The sequence below is a fragment of the Accipiter gentilis genome, chromosome W, assembly GCF_929443795.1.
Source record: "Accipiter gentilis chromosome W, bAccGen1.1, whole genome shotgun sequence".
NCBI lineage: Eukaryota > Metazoa > Chordata > Aves > Accipitriformes > Accipitridae > Astur > Astur gentilis.
Genome location: NC_064918.1, coordinates 18,579,415 through 18,592,746, shown reverse-complemented (window position 1 = coordinate 18,592,746; position 13,332 = coordinate 18,579,415). Strand labels below are relative to the sequence as shown.

General features: G+C 41.7%; 1 protein-coding gene across 1 annotated transcript in view; it reads right to left on the bottom strand.

Annotated features, from left to right (window-relative positions):
* The window catches only part of LOC126035573 (BDNF/NT-3 growth factors receptor-like), a 123,221-nt gene that overhangs the window by 77,752 nt on the left and 32,137 nt on the right, over positions 1-13,332 (bottom strand). Inside the window, exons 5-6 of the mRNA XM_049794214.1 lie at positions 11,433-11,501; positions 10,246-10,400 (exon numbers count right to left, since the gene is read on the bottom strand). Coding sequence (XP_049650171.1) covers positions 10,246-10,400; positions 11,433-11,501 — 224 coding nt within the window. The remainder of the gene's footprint in view (positions 1-10,245; positions 10,401-11,432; positions 11,502-13,332) is intronic.

Sequence of the window (13,332 nt, the reverse complement as noted above, 5' to 3'; positions counted from 1 at the left end):
CAGTCATAAGAGGTGGGTAAGAAAGAAACACATAAAATAATTGCTTTGGGATTCATTTTTCTGGTTGGATATTTTGTGTTGGTGAACTTTAATGCAAGACCATTTTGGCTTCTATTTCAAGTGGTACCTAGACTGCGCCACAGCAGAACACACACTAGTTGAGCTCTGCTTGAAAAAAAAGATATTAGCATAAGACATATCTAGAAAAGGTGATACACTGGACTTAGCAGTAAAGCAGTGAGACCAAGCAGCAAAACCTGTACTGACAAATAATTGCATATAAAAAACCCCAGTGTTCCCTAACAGAAACATATGTTCAATATGTGTGTTCAGTGTAGTGTGAGACCATTTATATGAATCAGTGGCATTTTGACACCTACACAATTAAAAAGATTTCTAATCCAGCTGCATTTATTCATACCTTAATTCGTTTAAATACAGGTTTTTCAGATGACCACCACTTCTGTTGATATGGATGCACATTTTAAAGGACTTTGACACAGCAATTGATATAAGCAATCAGACAATAGGTTTGCATAGTTTTGTATACTGCCAGCACAGTAAGTTTAGATGGTAGCATAAGAAGATCACTCAAGATAGCCATGACATAATTTTCAGCTTTCTGGAGCAATGAGTTTCACAGGCATATTATCCAGGCTGCATGCAAAAGTATTTCCTTATATCAGTTCTGAAATTTGTCTCTGTTCAAATTCATTGTTCATTCCCTGTTCTGATAGGATAGGGAAAAGAAAGTTTCTGAATGATCTTCTTAAGACCACTCTGGTTTATTTCTTGTTCTCATGTCCCCTTTTTGTCAGTAATCTATCCAAAGCTTTTAAATCTCTTCCAAAAAGGAAGAACAGAACTTGCTACTAAGAATTTTAAATTGTAACATACAGAGTTATGCAGTTTAGTAGATGTATAACAAGTATACACTAAAACCAATGCCTTTCATTGTGTATAGGTGTATAATAGCTATGTTATTTCACTACATACAGAAAATCTGTTTTCATATTGTACTGGTTTTGGATAGGATAGAGTTCATTTTCTTCACAGTAGCTTGTATGGGGCTATGTTTTGGATTTGTCTGAAAACAATGTTAACACACCAATGTTTTAGCTATTGCTAAGCAGTACTTACACAGGGTCAAGGCCTCTCCTGCTTCTCACACTGTCCTGCTAGTGAGTAGGCTGGGGGTGCACAAGAAGATGGGAGAGGACACAGCTGGGACAGCTGACCCCAACTGACCAAAGGGATATTCCAGACCATATGACATGCTCAGCAATAAAAGCTGGGGGAAAGGAGGAGGAAGGGGGGACATTCGGAGTTATGGTGTTTGTCTTCCCAAGTAACCATTACACGTGATAGGGCCCCACATTCCTTGAAATGGCTGAACACCTGCCTGCTGATGGGAAGTAATGAGTGAATTCCTTATTTTGCTTTTGCTTTACCTATTAAACTGTCTTTATCTCAACCCACAAGTTTTCTCACTTTTACCCTTCCAATTCTCTCCCCCATCCCACTGTGGGAGGAGTGAGTGAGTGGGGCTTAGCTGCCAGCCGGGTTAAACTACAACACATATTCAAATCAATAACACTTTGTTCCAGGGAATAGGCAGCTCTGGATTAGAATAAGCAGTCACTTCCATTCACTCCAGCACAAATGGACACAACAAAAGGCAAGTGGGGGGGGGACTCATTTATGTCAACTGAGTCTCTTTAAATATTATGTCAAGGTTTAGAAGTAAAAAACTCTAAGTAGGTAGGCTATTTACTTTCACATACCATCATTAGTGCAAACTGATGGCCAAGGACATATTACAGTTAAACTGTCAAGCATTGCTAGGCAATGACTCATATTTTCACCATGCACAGCTGGGACTTCCACAGTGACAAAACCAAATATTTTGGCTGAAATTTTCAAAGGCTACTACAGCATTTGGCTACACAATTGTCAATGGACATTAATAAAAACCGTGTGTCTGAATTCCGTGAGAGCTTTCAATGTCCTCATACTGCAACTTACTACTTTCTATAGAAAACTTATACTGCCCTCTGTAGAGCCAACTATCACTATATGTATCAAAGGAAAGATATGACCTAATTAAGAAATAACTGAATATTAATACAAATTGTAGTCTGTAACTGATCTCTCGGCACCAAGCCAATGTTCTAGCCAATATACTACAGCAACTTTTAGAAAAAGAGGGTCTTAAACAACAAGAAAGAACTCCATCATTACACCCAAAATGCTATTTCAGTGGTTAACTATCTTCACACTTAGAAAATTTCAAAAATTATCTGATTCCCAGAAGCAGCTCAGAAATATACTACTTTAGATATCAAATCCGAGGAGTGGAAAGGCCAGTTAGCCACCCTATTTATCAGGCAATCATCTGATGATATTCGGAGGAAATTGCAAAAATTGCAGGGGGCAGAAGCTAGGGATATTGGGAGAATGTTGGCTATTGCTTGGATGGTATATAGAAATAGAGATCAACAGAGAGAGAGAGGAAATGCGAAGTTAATAGCAGCCCTTGAAAATATACAGGTATATCAAAAGGGAATGAGGGGGATTTCTAGAGGAAATATGAGAGGGAATGTATATGGAAGGGGTAGAGGACGCGGACTGTCGAATCCAACTGTTGGGCAGAATCAGCGTGCCTATTGTAAGAAAGAGGGACATCGGAAGAGAGAGTGCCCAGCTTTATTAGAAACAAAAGAAAGGGGGGTACCGATAGTACCCTTAGAGGAGGAAGACCGAAGAAGACCGGAGCACTCTTCCCCAGCAGAGCCTCTGGTTATAATTAAGCTGGGGAATGAGGAGGTAGAACGTTTAATAGATACAGGGGCAATATATTTGGTTTTAAACACTAAAAAACATGAATTAGGAACTGACATGGTGAAAGTTATTGGTGCGACAGGAAAAGCAGAGCAAAGGCCATTCTTTAAACCCTTAAAATTTAAAATTGGAAAGCAATGGGTCACTCATGAGTTTCTTTACTTACCAGGTACACCGAAACCCCTGATAGGTCGGGACTTATTAGAAAAATTAGAAGCAGAAATAAAATTCAAAGAAGGGGAAGTAGAAGTTTTAATACCGGAATCTAAATATATCCAGGCTTCAGTGTTTCTGTTACAGGAAGACAGACAAGGAAGCGAAGTTGTCCCTAAAGACGTGGAGGAGGCGGTAATTCCCTTTGTTTGGGCTGGAAAAATACCTGGGAGATCTAAAAGAGCTGAACCTGTGAGAATAGATCTAAAACCAGAATCGACACCGGTAAGACAGAAGCAATACCCTATAAAAGTTGAGGCTAGCTAAGTTAGGGTTATTACCATTAATACGAAAATTCCTGAAATATGGGTTACTGAGAGAATGTGAGTCCAATTCTGCCAGTGAAAAAGGCAGATGGGAAAACATACAGATTAGTTCAGGATTTAAGATCTATCAATCAGATAGTGCAAGATATACATCCAGTAGTTGCAAATCCGTATACCTTTTTGACAAGCTTGACAGAAAAACAAGAATGGTTTACAGTGTTAGACTTAAAAGATGCCTTTTTCTGCATCCCGTTTGCACCAGAAAGCCAAGAAATATTTGCTTTTGAATGGGAGAATCCTGAAACGGGGCGAAAGACTCAATATACCTGGACTGTGTTACCACAAGGATTTAAGAATAGCCCCACCATTTTTGGAAATCAGCTTGCTAAAGAACTTGAAATCTGGCGAGTGGAGAATAGAGAAGGTGGTGTACTACAGTATGTGGATGATATTTTGCTGGCAGGGGAAACCCGAGAAGAACGTTTAAAGCTGACAGTAAGCCTTTTGAATTTTCTCAGAATGAGTGGTTACAGCATATCACAAGAAAAGGCTCAAATAGCTCAAGAAACTGTAATGTATCTGGGGTTCAAAATTTTTAAAGGACATCAGCAGTTATCGACAGAAAGAAAAGAAGCCATCTGTCACCTCCCAGAACCAGATACCCTTTGAGAACTACGAACCTTTCTCGGGATGACAGGGTGGTGCCGTTTATGGATTGATGAATATGGACTGATGGTAAGACCATTGTATGAAATGTTGAAAGCTTCTACAGATACCTGTTTAGAATGGACTGAGAAGGGAAGAAGTGCTTTTAGAAATCTCAAACAAGCACTACTGAAGGCACCAGCATTGGCATTGCCAAATTTAGAGAAGCCTTTTGAGCTGTTTGTTCATGAAAAATGAGGAATAGCACTGGGTGTGCTTACCCAGATCCTTGGACCTTTATGCCGAGCAGTGGCGTACTTTTCCAAACAATTGGATACTGTAAGCCAGGGATGGCCTGGATGTTTGAAAGCCATGGCAGCTACTGTAATTTTAATACAAGAATCACGGAAGTTTACCCTGGGTCAGAAGATTACAGTATACGTACCACACATGGTGATTACAGTATTGGAACAAAAAGGGAAACACTGGTTGGCCCCAAGCCAAGTGATAAAGTATCAAGCGGTCCTATGATGATACACAGCTCAAAACTACCACAATATTGAATCCTGATATATTTTTGTCAATGGAACAGATAAAAGAGGGGGAGCAGAAATTAGAACAGGACTGCTTACAGACTATAGAAGTATATGCCAGTAAGCCAGACCTTAAGGACACCCCCTTAAGTAACCCAAACTTGGAACTATACACTGACAGAAGTAGTTTCATCACAAATGGAAGACACATGCCTGGGTATGCAGTAGCCACCATAACTGAAGTTATGGGAGCAAATGCCCTATCATCGAAGGTGTCAGAGCAGAAAGCCGAACTAATTGCCCTGACAAGAGCACTGGACTTAGGTAAAGGAAAACGCGTAAATATATGGACAGATTCAAAATATGTGTTTGGGGTGATTCACACTCACAGGGCTATATGGAAGGAAAGGGGCCTTTTAACTACACAAGGCACAACCATAAAACATAAAGAAGAAATTTTGAAACTCTTGGAAAGTGTTCAAGCACCTGAAGAGGCTGTGATGTATTGTAAGGCTCATCAATCTGAATCAACTGACCAACATCGGGGAAATAGATTAGCCAATTGGGCTGCAAAAAGGGCTGCAGAAAAAGGCATACAAGCAGAAGCTTTGGCAATAACCCCAGAGCGAAAGATAATATTACCAGAAAAAACGGTGTACGACAAACAAGATTTGAAATTGATTGAAAACTTGAAGGCAGAAAAATGAGAGGATGGATGGGCAGTAACACCTTTAGGCCTAGCAGTAGTTCCTTACACTCTCATAAATGAGATAGTAAGGGAAGAACACTATTCTGTTCATTGGGGAACTGAAAACTTGTTAAAACATTTGCAGAAATCAATTATTAGTAAAAATATGGTGGAAAGTATACGATCTGTGACTGAGAGGTGTGAAGTGTGTTGTAGGAATAATCCGAAAACGCAAAGCAAGATACATTTTGGAAAAATAACAGAAGGTAGAGCACCTGGTGAGTATTGGCAAGTTGATTTTACTGAAGTACCTAGAATAAGAGGGATGAAATATCCGTTGCTTTTAGTAGATATGTATACCGGATGGCCAGAAGCTTTTCCCTGCCGTACCAATAAAGCCCAAGAAGTTGTCAAGGTTTTGTTAAAAGAAATAATTCCCAGGTTTGGAATACCTATAGGAATGTCATCAGACAGAGGTCCCCATTTTGTAGCAAAATAGTTACAGAGCTATCTATAATATTGAATATAACTTGGGACTTACATACTCCATATAGGCCACAAGCTAGTGGAAATGTTGAAAGAATGAACTATACCGTTAAGACACAGATAAGTAAACTGTGTCAAGAAACTTCTATGGATTGGATACAGTCTCTGTCTTTGGCCTTATTGAGAATTAGGGTACAGCCCAGAGGTAGACAGTGTTTGAGCCCTTATGAACTGTTATATGGAAGACCATATCAGACTCCTGGATTGCCAGGAGAAATGAGAATACAAGGTGAAAGTGATGTAATTCATTATTTAATCGCCTTGGGAAAAGTATTGCAAGAACTAAATAAGTATGTGGTGATGAATAAATCTTTGAATCTTGATTCACCAGCTCACCCATTTCAGCCTGGAGATTGGGTCTACCTCAAATCTTGGACATCGGAGCCACTACAGGAGAAGTGGAAAGGACCATATCAAATTTTATTAACCACATACATGGCAGTAAAATTGAATGGAAAGGGCCCTTGGATTCATTATTCAAGAATTAAGAAGGCAGCTCCTGTATTGGTTTTGTTTGGCAAGGTTTTGGTAGCGGGGGGGGGTTACAGGGGTGGCTTCTGTAAGAAGCTGCTGGAAGCTTCCCCTGTGTTCGAGAGAGAGCGAGCCCATATTAGCCGGCTCTGAGACGGACCCGCCGCCGGCCAAGGCCGAGCCAATCAGTGATAGTGGTAACGCCTCTGTGATAACATTTTTAAGAAGGAAAAAAAAAGTTGGGACGGAGAAACTGCCGCCGGAGTGAGGAGTGAGAACATGTAAGAGAAACAAGCCTGCAGACACCAAGGTCAGTGAAGAAGGAGGGGGAGGAGATGCTCCAGGCGCCGGAGCGAAGATTCCCCTGCAGCCCGTGGTGAAGACCCTGGTGAGGCAGGCTGTCCCCCTGCAGTCCAGGGAGGTCCACGGTGGAGCAGATATCCACCTGTAGCCCGTGGAGGACCCCACGCCGGAGCAGGTGGGTTCCCGAAGGAGGCTGTGACCCCGTGGGAACCCCGCGCTGGAGCAGGTTCCTGGCAGGACCTGCGGATCTGTGGAGAGAGGAGCCCACGGAGCAGGTTTTCTGGCAGGACTTGTGACCCCGTGGGGGACCCGTGCTGGAGCAGTGTGCTCCTGAAGGACTGCACACCGTGGAATGGACCCATGCTGGAGCAGTTCGTGAAGAACTGCAGCCCGTGGGAATGGCCCACGTTGGAGGAGTTCGTGGAGGACTGTCTCCCGTGGGTGGGACCCCACGCTGGAGCAGGGGAAGAGTGTGATCAGCCCTCGTCCTGAGGAGGTGAAGCGGCAGAAAATAACGTGTGATGACCATAAACCCCATCCCTGTCCCCCTGTGCCGCTGGGGGGGCTTGGTGGTGAAATCCGGGAGGGTAGTTGTGCCCGGGAAGAAGGGAGGGGTGGTGGGAAGGTGTTCTGAGATTTCATTTTACTTCTCATTACCTTGCTCTGGTTGATTTGTAATAAATTGAGTATGTTTTGCAAATTGAGTCTGTTTTGCCCGTGACGGTAATAGTGAATGATCTCTCCTGTCCTTATCTCGACCCGCGAGCCTTTTGTTATATTTTCTCTCCCCTATCCAGCTCAGGATGGGGGAGTGATAGAACGGCTTTGGTGGGCACCTGGTGTTCAGCCAGGGTTAACCCATCACAGGGGATAATTCTTCTCTACCTCCTTTTTTCAACACTTCTCTTTTTTCAACACAGAATTTACAAAGGGGCATCAAAGTACATGTTAAAGATTTAGTTACTGGTCAGTGGAGTGGACCATGTGAGCTATTAACCTGGGGGTGAGGTTATGCTTGTGTTTCTACAGATACAGGCCCACAATGGACTCCCGCTTGATTTGTATGACCATCATCATCTGGAACATCCCAGAGGGTGCGGCAATATGAATACCACCTCAACCAAAAACTAAGTGTAGGTCACCTTGACCAATATAACAGGTCAAGATTCTCTGTGCATTGCAACCGCATCACAAAGTCCATGAACCAATAGACAGGATGACTATGACTCATGCAGCGCGCCTGGCCAGCAAGCGCATGCGTCATAGGTTGCAAATGAGGCGGATTTTTGGCACCCGCTGGCCACGTGTGCTGAAATCCATTCCTCTACAAATGTATAAATACCGGGATTTTCCGAAGAGCATCGGAATGGTGTACGGCAAGGCCATCGTTGCCTCCGTGGGGACGCCCACATAAAGCTGGCACCTACCCATTGCTGGGCTGAATTTGCAGAGCAAGACAACACGAGAATGTACAGATGGTTCATCTACCTCACAGTCCTCGGATGGACGTAGGCATGGATACCACCGCAAACCAAAGAAAACATCTGGATGACCCTGGCTGACGTGACTGGTCAAGATTTCTTATACCTTAGTACAACAACACCAAGCTATCCCTTTTTCACAGGTTTAATAGGGGGTTACACTGACATCGACAAAGTTTAAGAACTTATTGATGGAGACCCCTGTGCAGCAGGTCATGGACTCAATGGATGGGAATGCCTGGTTTTCACGGATCGGGCATTCACCCTCATTGCCACCCCAGGAATCACAAATTCTGGGGTCCCTGAATACAGACTGGTGTAGTATTATCAGATTTACTGCTAGACATTGATAGTGTCAGACATGCTACACTATAAAATAGAGCTGCAATTGATTTCTTGCTTTTAGCACAAGGACAAAGATATTTCAGGGTTGGGGATTGTCTGGATAGTTGATATCTCTGCTCAAGACTGTGGGGGGTAGTGATCTTGATTGTGATAACTATGCTTCTAATGTTGCCCTGTCTTTTCAGCCTTCTGCAAAGGGCCCTGCAGAGGGCAGCCGGAATGATATTTTTAGCACAAATACAAAAAGGGGGAATTGTCGGGGGATGCAACGAGTCTACAGAATTCCTGACAGTTCGAGAACAGCGTGACCTTGAGCAGCTTGTAGTATATCCTTGAGAAGTCTGGAAAGATCCGAGAAGACCAGTACGAAAACAAGATAGTGATAAGAAGAACCGTCCTGACAAACTCACCAATCATGAATTGTTAGTTACTAACTAAGCCAATCATATACTAACACATACTCTGAAGAAGGGGATAAAAAGGTGTGTTAGAACAATAAAGTAGCCATTTTGCGTGATCTATTACTTGTCATCTCCGTCTCTACCGCGACATCACACATTTAATTCTGGGATTTTAACACTGAGAATTTTCAAAGGAAAATCCTAGTTACCTAGTAGTTTCTAGACATGCTAGACAAGGACCTTAAAAGAGGATGTGCTGTCAACTCCCATTTTGTGGCAACTGATTTCAACCCACCAGGAGACCTTTCAACACCTGGCAGATGAATATACCTTCTAGTCCATCCAGCCGGAGCAGCCAGTCAGGTCAATTTAGCTCAACTCAGTATCATCTCCCATTTCAGGTAAATCAGACCCTGCAGTACCTAAGACCACCAAAACAAGTTATGCATTAGTGTCATTAAATGCAGCACACATTGGGTCTGCAGCTGGTCCCCACCATGGCTCTAACCCAACAGTGACTGCAGACAGAGAGTGTTGCACCCTCTGTATAGCCAGCAGAGAGAAGGGCGCTCAGTAGGCAATGATGGAAGGAAGAAAGGTAGAATTTGTTTGTTCCTCCTGACATTCACCTTCGCTTACAGCTTTCCCAATCCAAATCAGTCCTCCAAGAGGAAACCCTGCTCTTTTCTTATCTGCCTGCTGCTAAGCACCCCAGCATCCCATCCCACTAAGAAAACTCCAGAGTTCAATAGACTTCACATCACATCAGAAACACCTGAGCTCTTCCCCCATCCACAGAGGAAGAGGATCTCTTCAACTATCAGGTGAAATCTTCCACCAGCTGTCCCAGGACTATATACAGGAATCAAAGTTGCGTACAAAAAACAAAGGGGATGACCTTATTGTTACACCATTTTTCCACCATTTCCAAATACATATAAGGTAACTGAAAATAATATCCTGCAAAATGCTACAAACCTAAGCTTGTAATGTCTCTTTTGCATAGCCTGTTCAAAGAGTTTTATCTGTGTGAAAACCAGCTATTTGTTAACTTTTTCAGTAGGCACATTTTTTCTGAATTTCCTTCCTGTAGTCTTAGCAGTAGAGTTTGTATTTTTGAAGGAAAAGAAAGATTTCATTAACCTCAGATATCTGAAAAAAATTTCAAGGAAGCAAAATCTTGTGTCTGTTCAGGTTGGAAGCACTACTATTTTTTTCAATAAAGGCACATGCATTTTATATAATTCTTGTGTGTTGTCTGTAATTGATGTTCTGTTTTCCTGCACTTGAATAACAGTATGTTTTTAAAGGTTCAAGGAAAAAAAAGGCTTTATGTGAAGCTCCCAAAATTATTCCATGTGGCATGAAAGACTGGTGAGTGGTTAATATTTCTTCCCAAAACCTTTTCCTTTATCAGCACTGTTGTCATCTTGATAAGAATCTTGTCAAAAAGCATGTTTATTTTTCCTTTCTCACAATATCTTAGTAAGAACTTTATGTTAAGAGTATTACCACAGTTTGGGACCTTCATATCCAGCAAGGCTGTCCTCTTGCTGTTGTCATCTATGCAATATAAATCCCGATTTTCTCTGTAGAACTTGGTCTCCTGAAATTTCCTCATCCACATAATTTCACAGGAACACTTGAATGGATTGTCCAGCAATATCCTACAGCAAAAAATCAAATGATTTCTTAAGAAAATATCATGCATATAGAAAAAAGTTTCAAAGCACTCATATGGGTAAAACTAAAAGTTGAACTCTACTTTAAAAAGGTATGGATCAAAGACCTCAATGTAGTGCAAACTGTAAGTAGATACAGTTTCTTTGTAGAAAATGAAGCCCTGTCTGCAACATCTAAGAATCCATCCTGCCACAGATCAGAGAGATCACACAGAGGTCTCAATTCCAATCTCCAATTCACTGGTGTAAATCAGGAGTGTCTGGACAATTGGGCTTTCCACTAAGATCCATTTTATTTCATGGTAGCTAAACACATCAGAAATTCTTCTCTTGTATGATAGACTCTGCTCAGCTATCTCAGAAAGACCACTCCAGAAAAGGTTTATTGCTGTTAAGTGGATAAATTCTTTATAGAGCCAAACAGTCATGTATTATAGGCAAATTCTAAGTCTAATCATAAAAAAGGATTTTACACAACCTTAAAGATTCATCATGTATATCACTCTGGAAAAATCTCATAATAAAAGCCCTAAGTAGTGTCATGAAGAAACACTAACTGAAAAAATGGCCCTGAAACAGAAATGTATAGTATAATCTAGCTATACAGTATGCTGTATGAGATTTAAAACACTGATTAGCAAATCAAACATGAATCTGTTGGAGCGAGTCCAGAGGAGGGCCATGAAGATGATCAGAGGGCTGGAGCACCTCTCCTATGAAAACAGGCTGAGACAGTTGGGGTTGTTCAGCCTGGAGAAGAGAAGACAGCCCTGCGGAGAAGTACTTGGGGGTACTGGTGGATGAAAAACTGAATATGAGCCAACAATGTGCACTCACAGCCCAGAAAGCCAACCATATCCTGGGCTGCATCAAAAGAAGTGTGGCCAGCGGGTCAAGGGAGGTGATTCTGCCCCCTCTACTCTGCTCTCGTGAGACCCTACCTGGAGTACTGTGTTCAGCTCTGGGGCCCCCAGCATAAGGAAGACACGGACTTTATTTTAAAAAATGACAACTTACAGGTCAGTCAAACCCAGATGACGAAAAGACTTCTTGGACAAACTTGAGAGCTTGTTTCTGGATAAATTGCTATGGGAAAACAGAAAAATTGTATTAATTAGGGCTGCTTCTTCTTACACTCCCAGTACGGTTTGTGTCTCTCTCTCAAAAAAAAAAAAAAAGAACAGCCCAAACCAGCTCTAAAAAGCTTTTATTCCTTTAACTTCAGTGGGAAAGGAACAGTGCCCAGTCTCTTTTTACAGTTTGATGGGTTTCAAGGATTTGAACCCAACCTGTGTCTGAAGTTAAATACATTCTTTAAAATCATACTCAACAGGGGTTCAATATTTTCACTTAAAGCACTTGTGTTCATTACAGAAAAGAAGATTTAATTGTGTTTCACAAGTATTATATAAAGTCCAGGTGTTAATTATATGCTTAATTTATTCGTAAGTGAAATGGTTGTGTCTCTTTCTTTGATACTGCACCAAACTCTGTACTCACATACTAGCACACATCCACATCAGAGACTTTTATTATGTTCAAATTACATGTGCAATATGCACCCACAGGAAAGATCAAAAGCAAAAATGTAAAATGCCTATATTGGGCTTTTTTATGTCAATTAAGCATTTACAGTTTCCAGTGGTAATTAAGTGAAAGGTCCTCTCCCATTATGCAGAGCAAAGAAATGCTCATCTGAATCAGAAATGCTCCCCTTCCCAGGTTTACAAAAATGCTTTCTCCAAACCAAAATAATGCTGGTTTTCTATAGTCTTATCAGTCCACAAATTAAAGATAGTGAGAGCAGTAAACTGTAAAACTGCCAGTAGTGTAGTGCAAATCAGCATTATGAGCCAAAATACCCCATGAGTTTTATGTGGTATTATAGAGGTGCCATAGGGGCTCCATATTTTAAGTTGCATAGCATTTAAAACAGGGATTAAACCTCTTCCCCCTGCCCCTGACTAAAAAACACAGTGTTTACTTCCCCTACTTTCAGCCCTTGATCTCTGAGTACGAGATAATTTTCAGAGAAATTACAGGGATACAAGTTACATCTTTAACAAAAATTTAGAATGGAATCTTTAAGAGATTTTATGTACTATACTTTTGTTGATTCCTTCTAGCAAACAATGGCCTGACGTTTGCAAGCTGACTGGTCCTAATGTGTGAGAACAAAATGGGTGAGCTACTGTTTCATTACTCAGGTCAACTGAGCTGCCCTACAGTAGATGCTGGTGGAAACGTCTCATGTGGATCCTGATGGTCAAAATTAAAGTACAATTCACATGTAGGACAGAAGTTGTGGTTAAGTAAAAGCAGTCAATATGTTAACTAACTATGAAGTTTTTCCTAATATTTACAAACAATAGGTTGGGAGGTTGAAAGAAAGAAGTTAAATCCTCCTTTGAAATTGGGCTCTTCTCTCCAGCACTGAGACAACACAAAACATGTCAAATCTTACCCCTCCACAGGTGATTCTCACTCATCAAAAAAAATCAATCCAGTCCTGACACTGCTGAGCAGCGCACACAGATATCCCCATGGTATTCCCAAATGAGGCAAGTGCCTGCTTCTCTTACCTGCACAGTGACTAAATCCCACCTTCCCTGAAAGACAACCAGATATACAGTGGGTTCTACCTGCAGATAGGTACCCATGCCACTTACTAGTCTAGTGAAAGGCAACATATTCCAGGTCATGGGAGGATGAGATTTACAGAGGACCCTGCTCTTCCATACCAGGAGGACTCCCTAACCATCAAATGATTGGTCCCTCAGGGAAATCTCTGTCCAGCTGAAGTTGTTCCATTTCATGTGATCTTCCCTGACACCCTAAAAGGGAAAGCCCAGGCTCAAGCTCTGACTCCAGACCAAGCCAAATAGAAGGGGCTTTGAAAATCACCCCTCTCCCACTT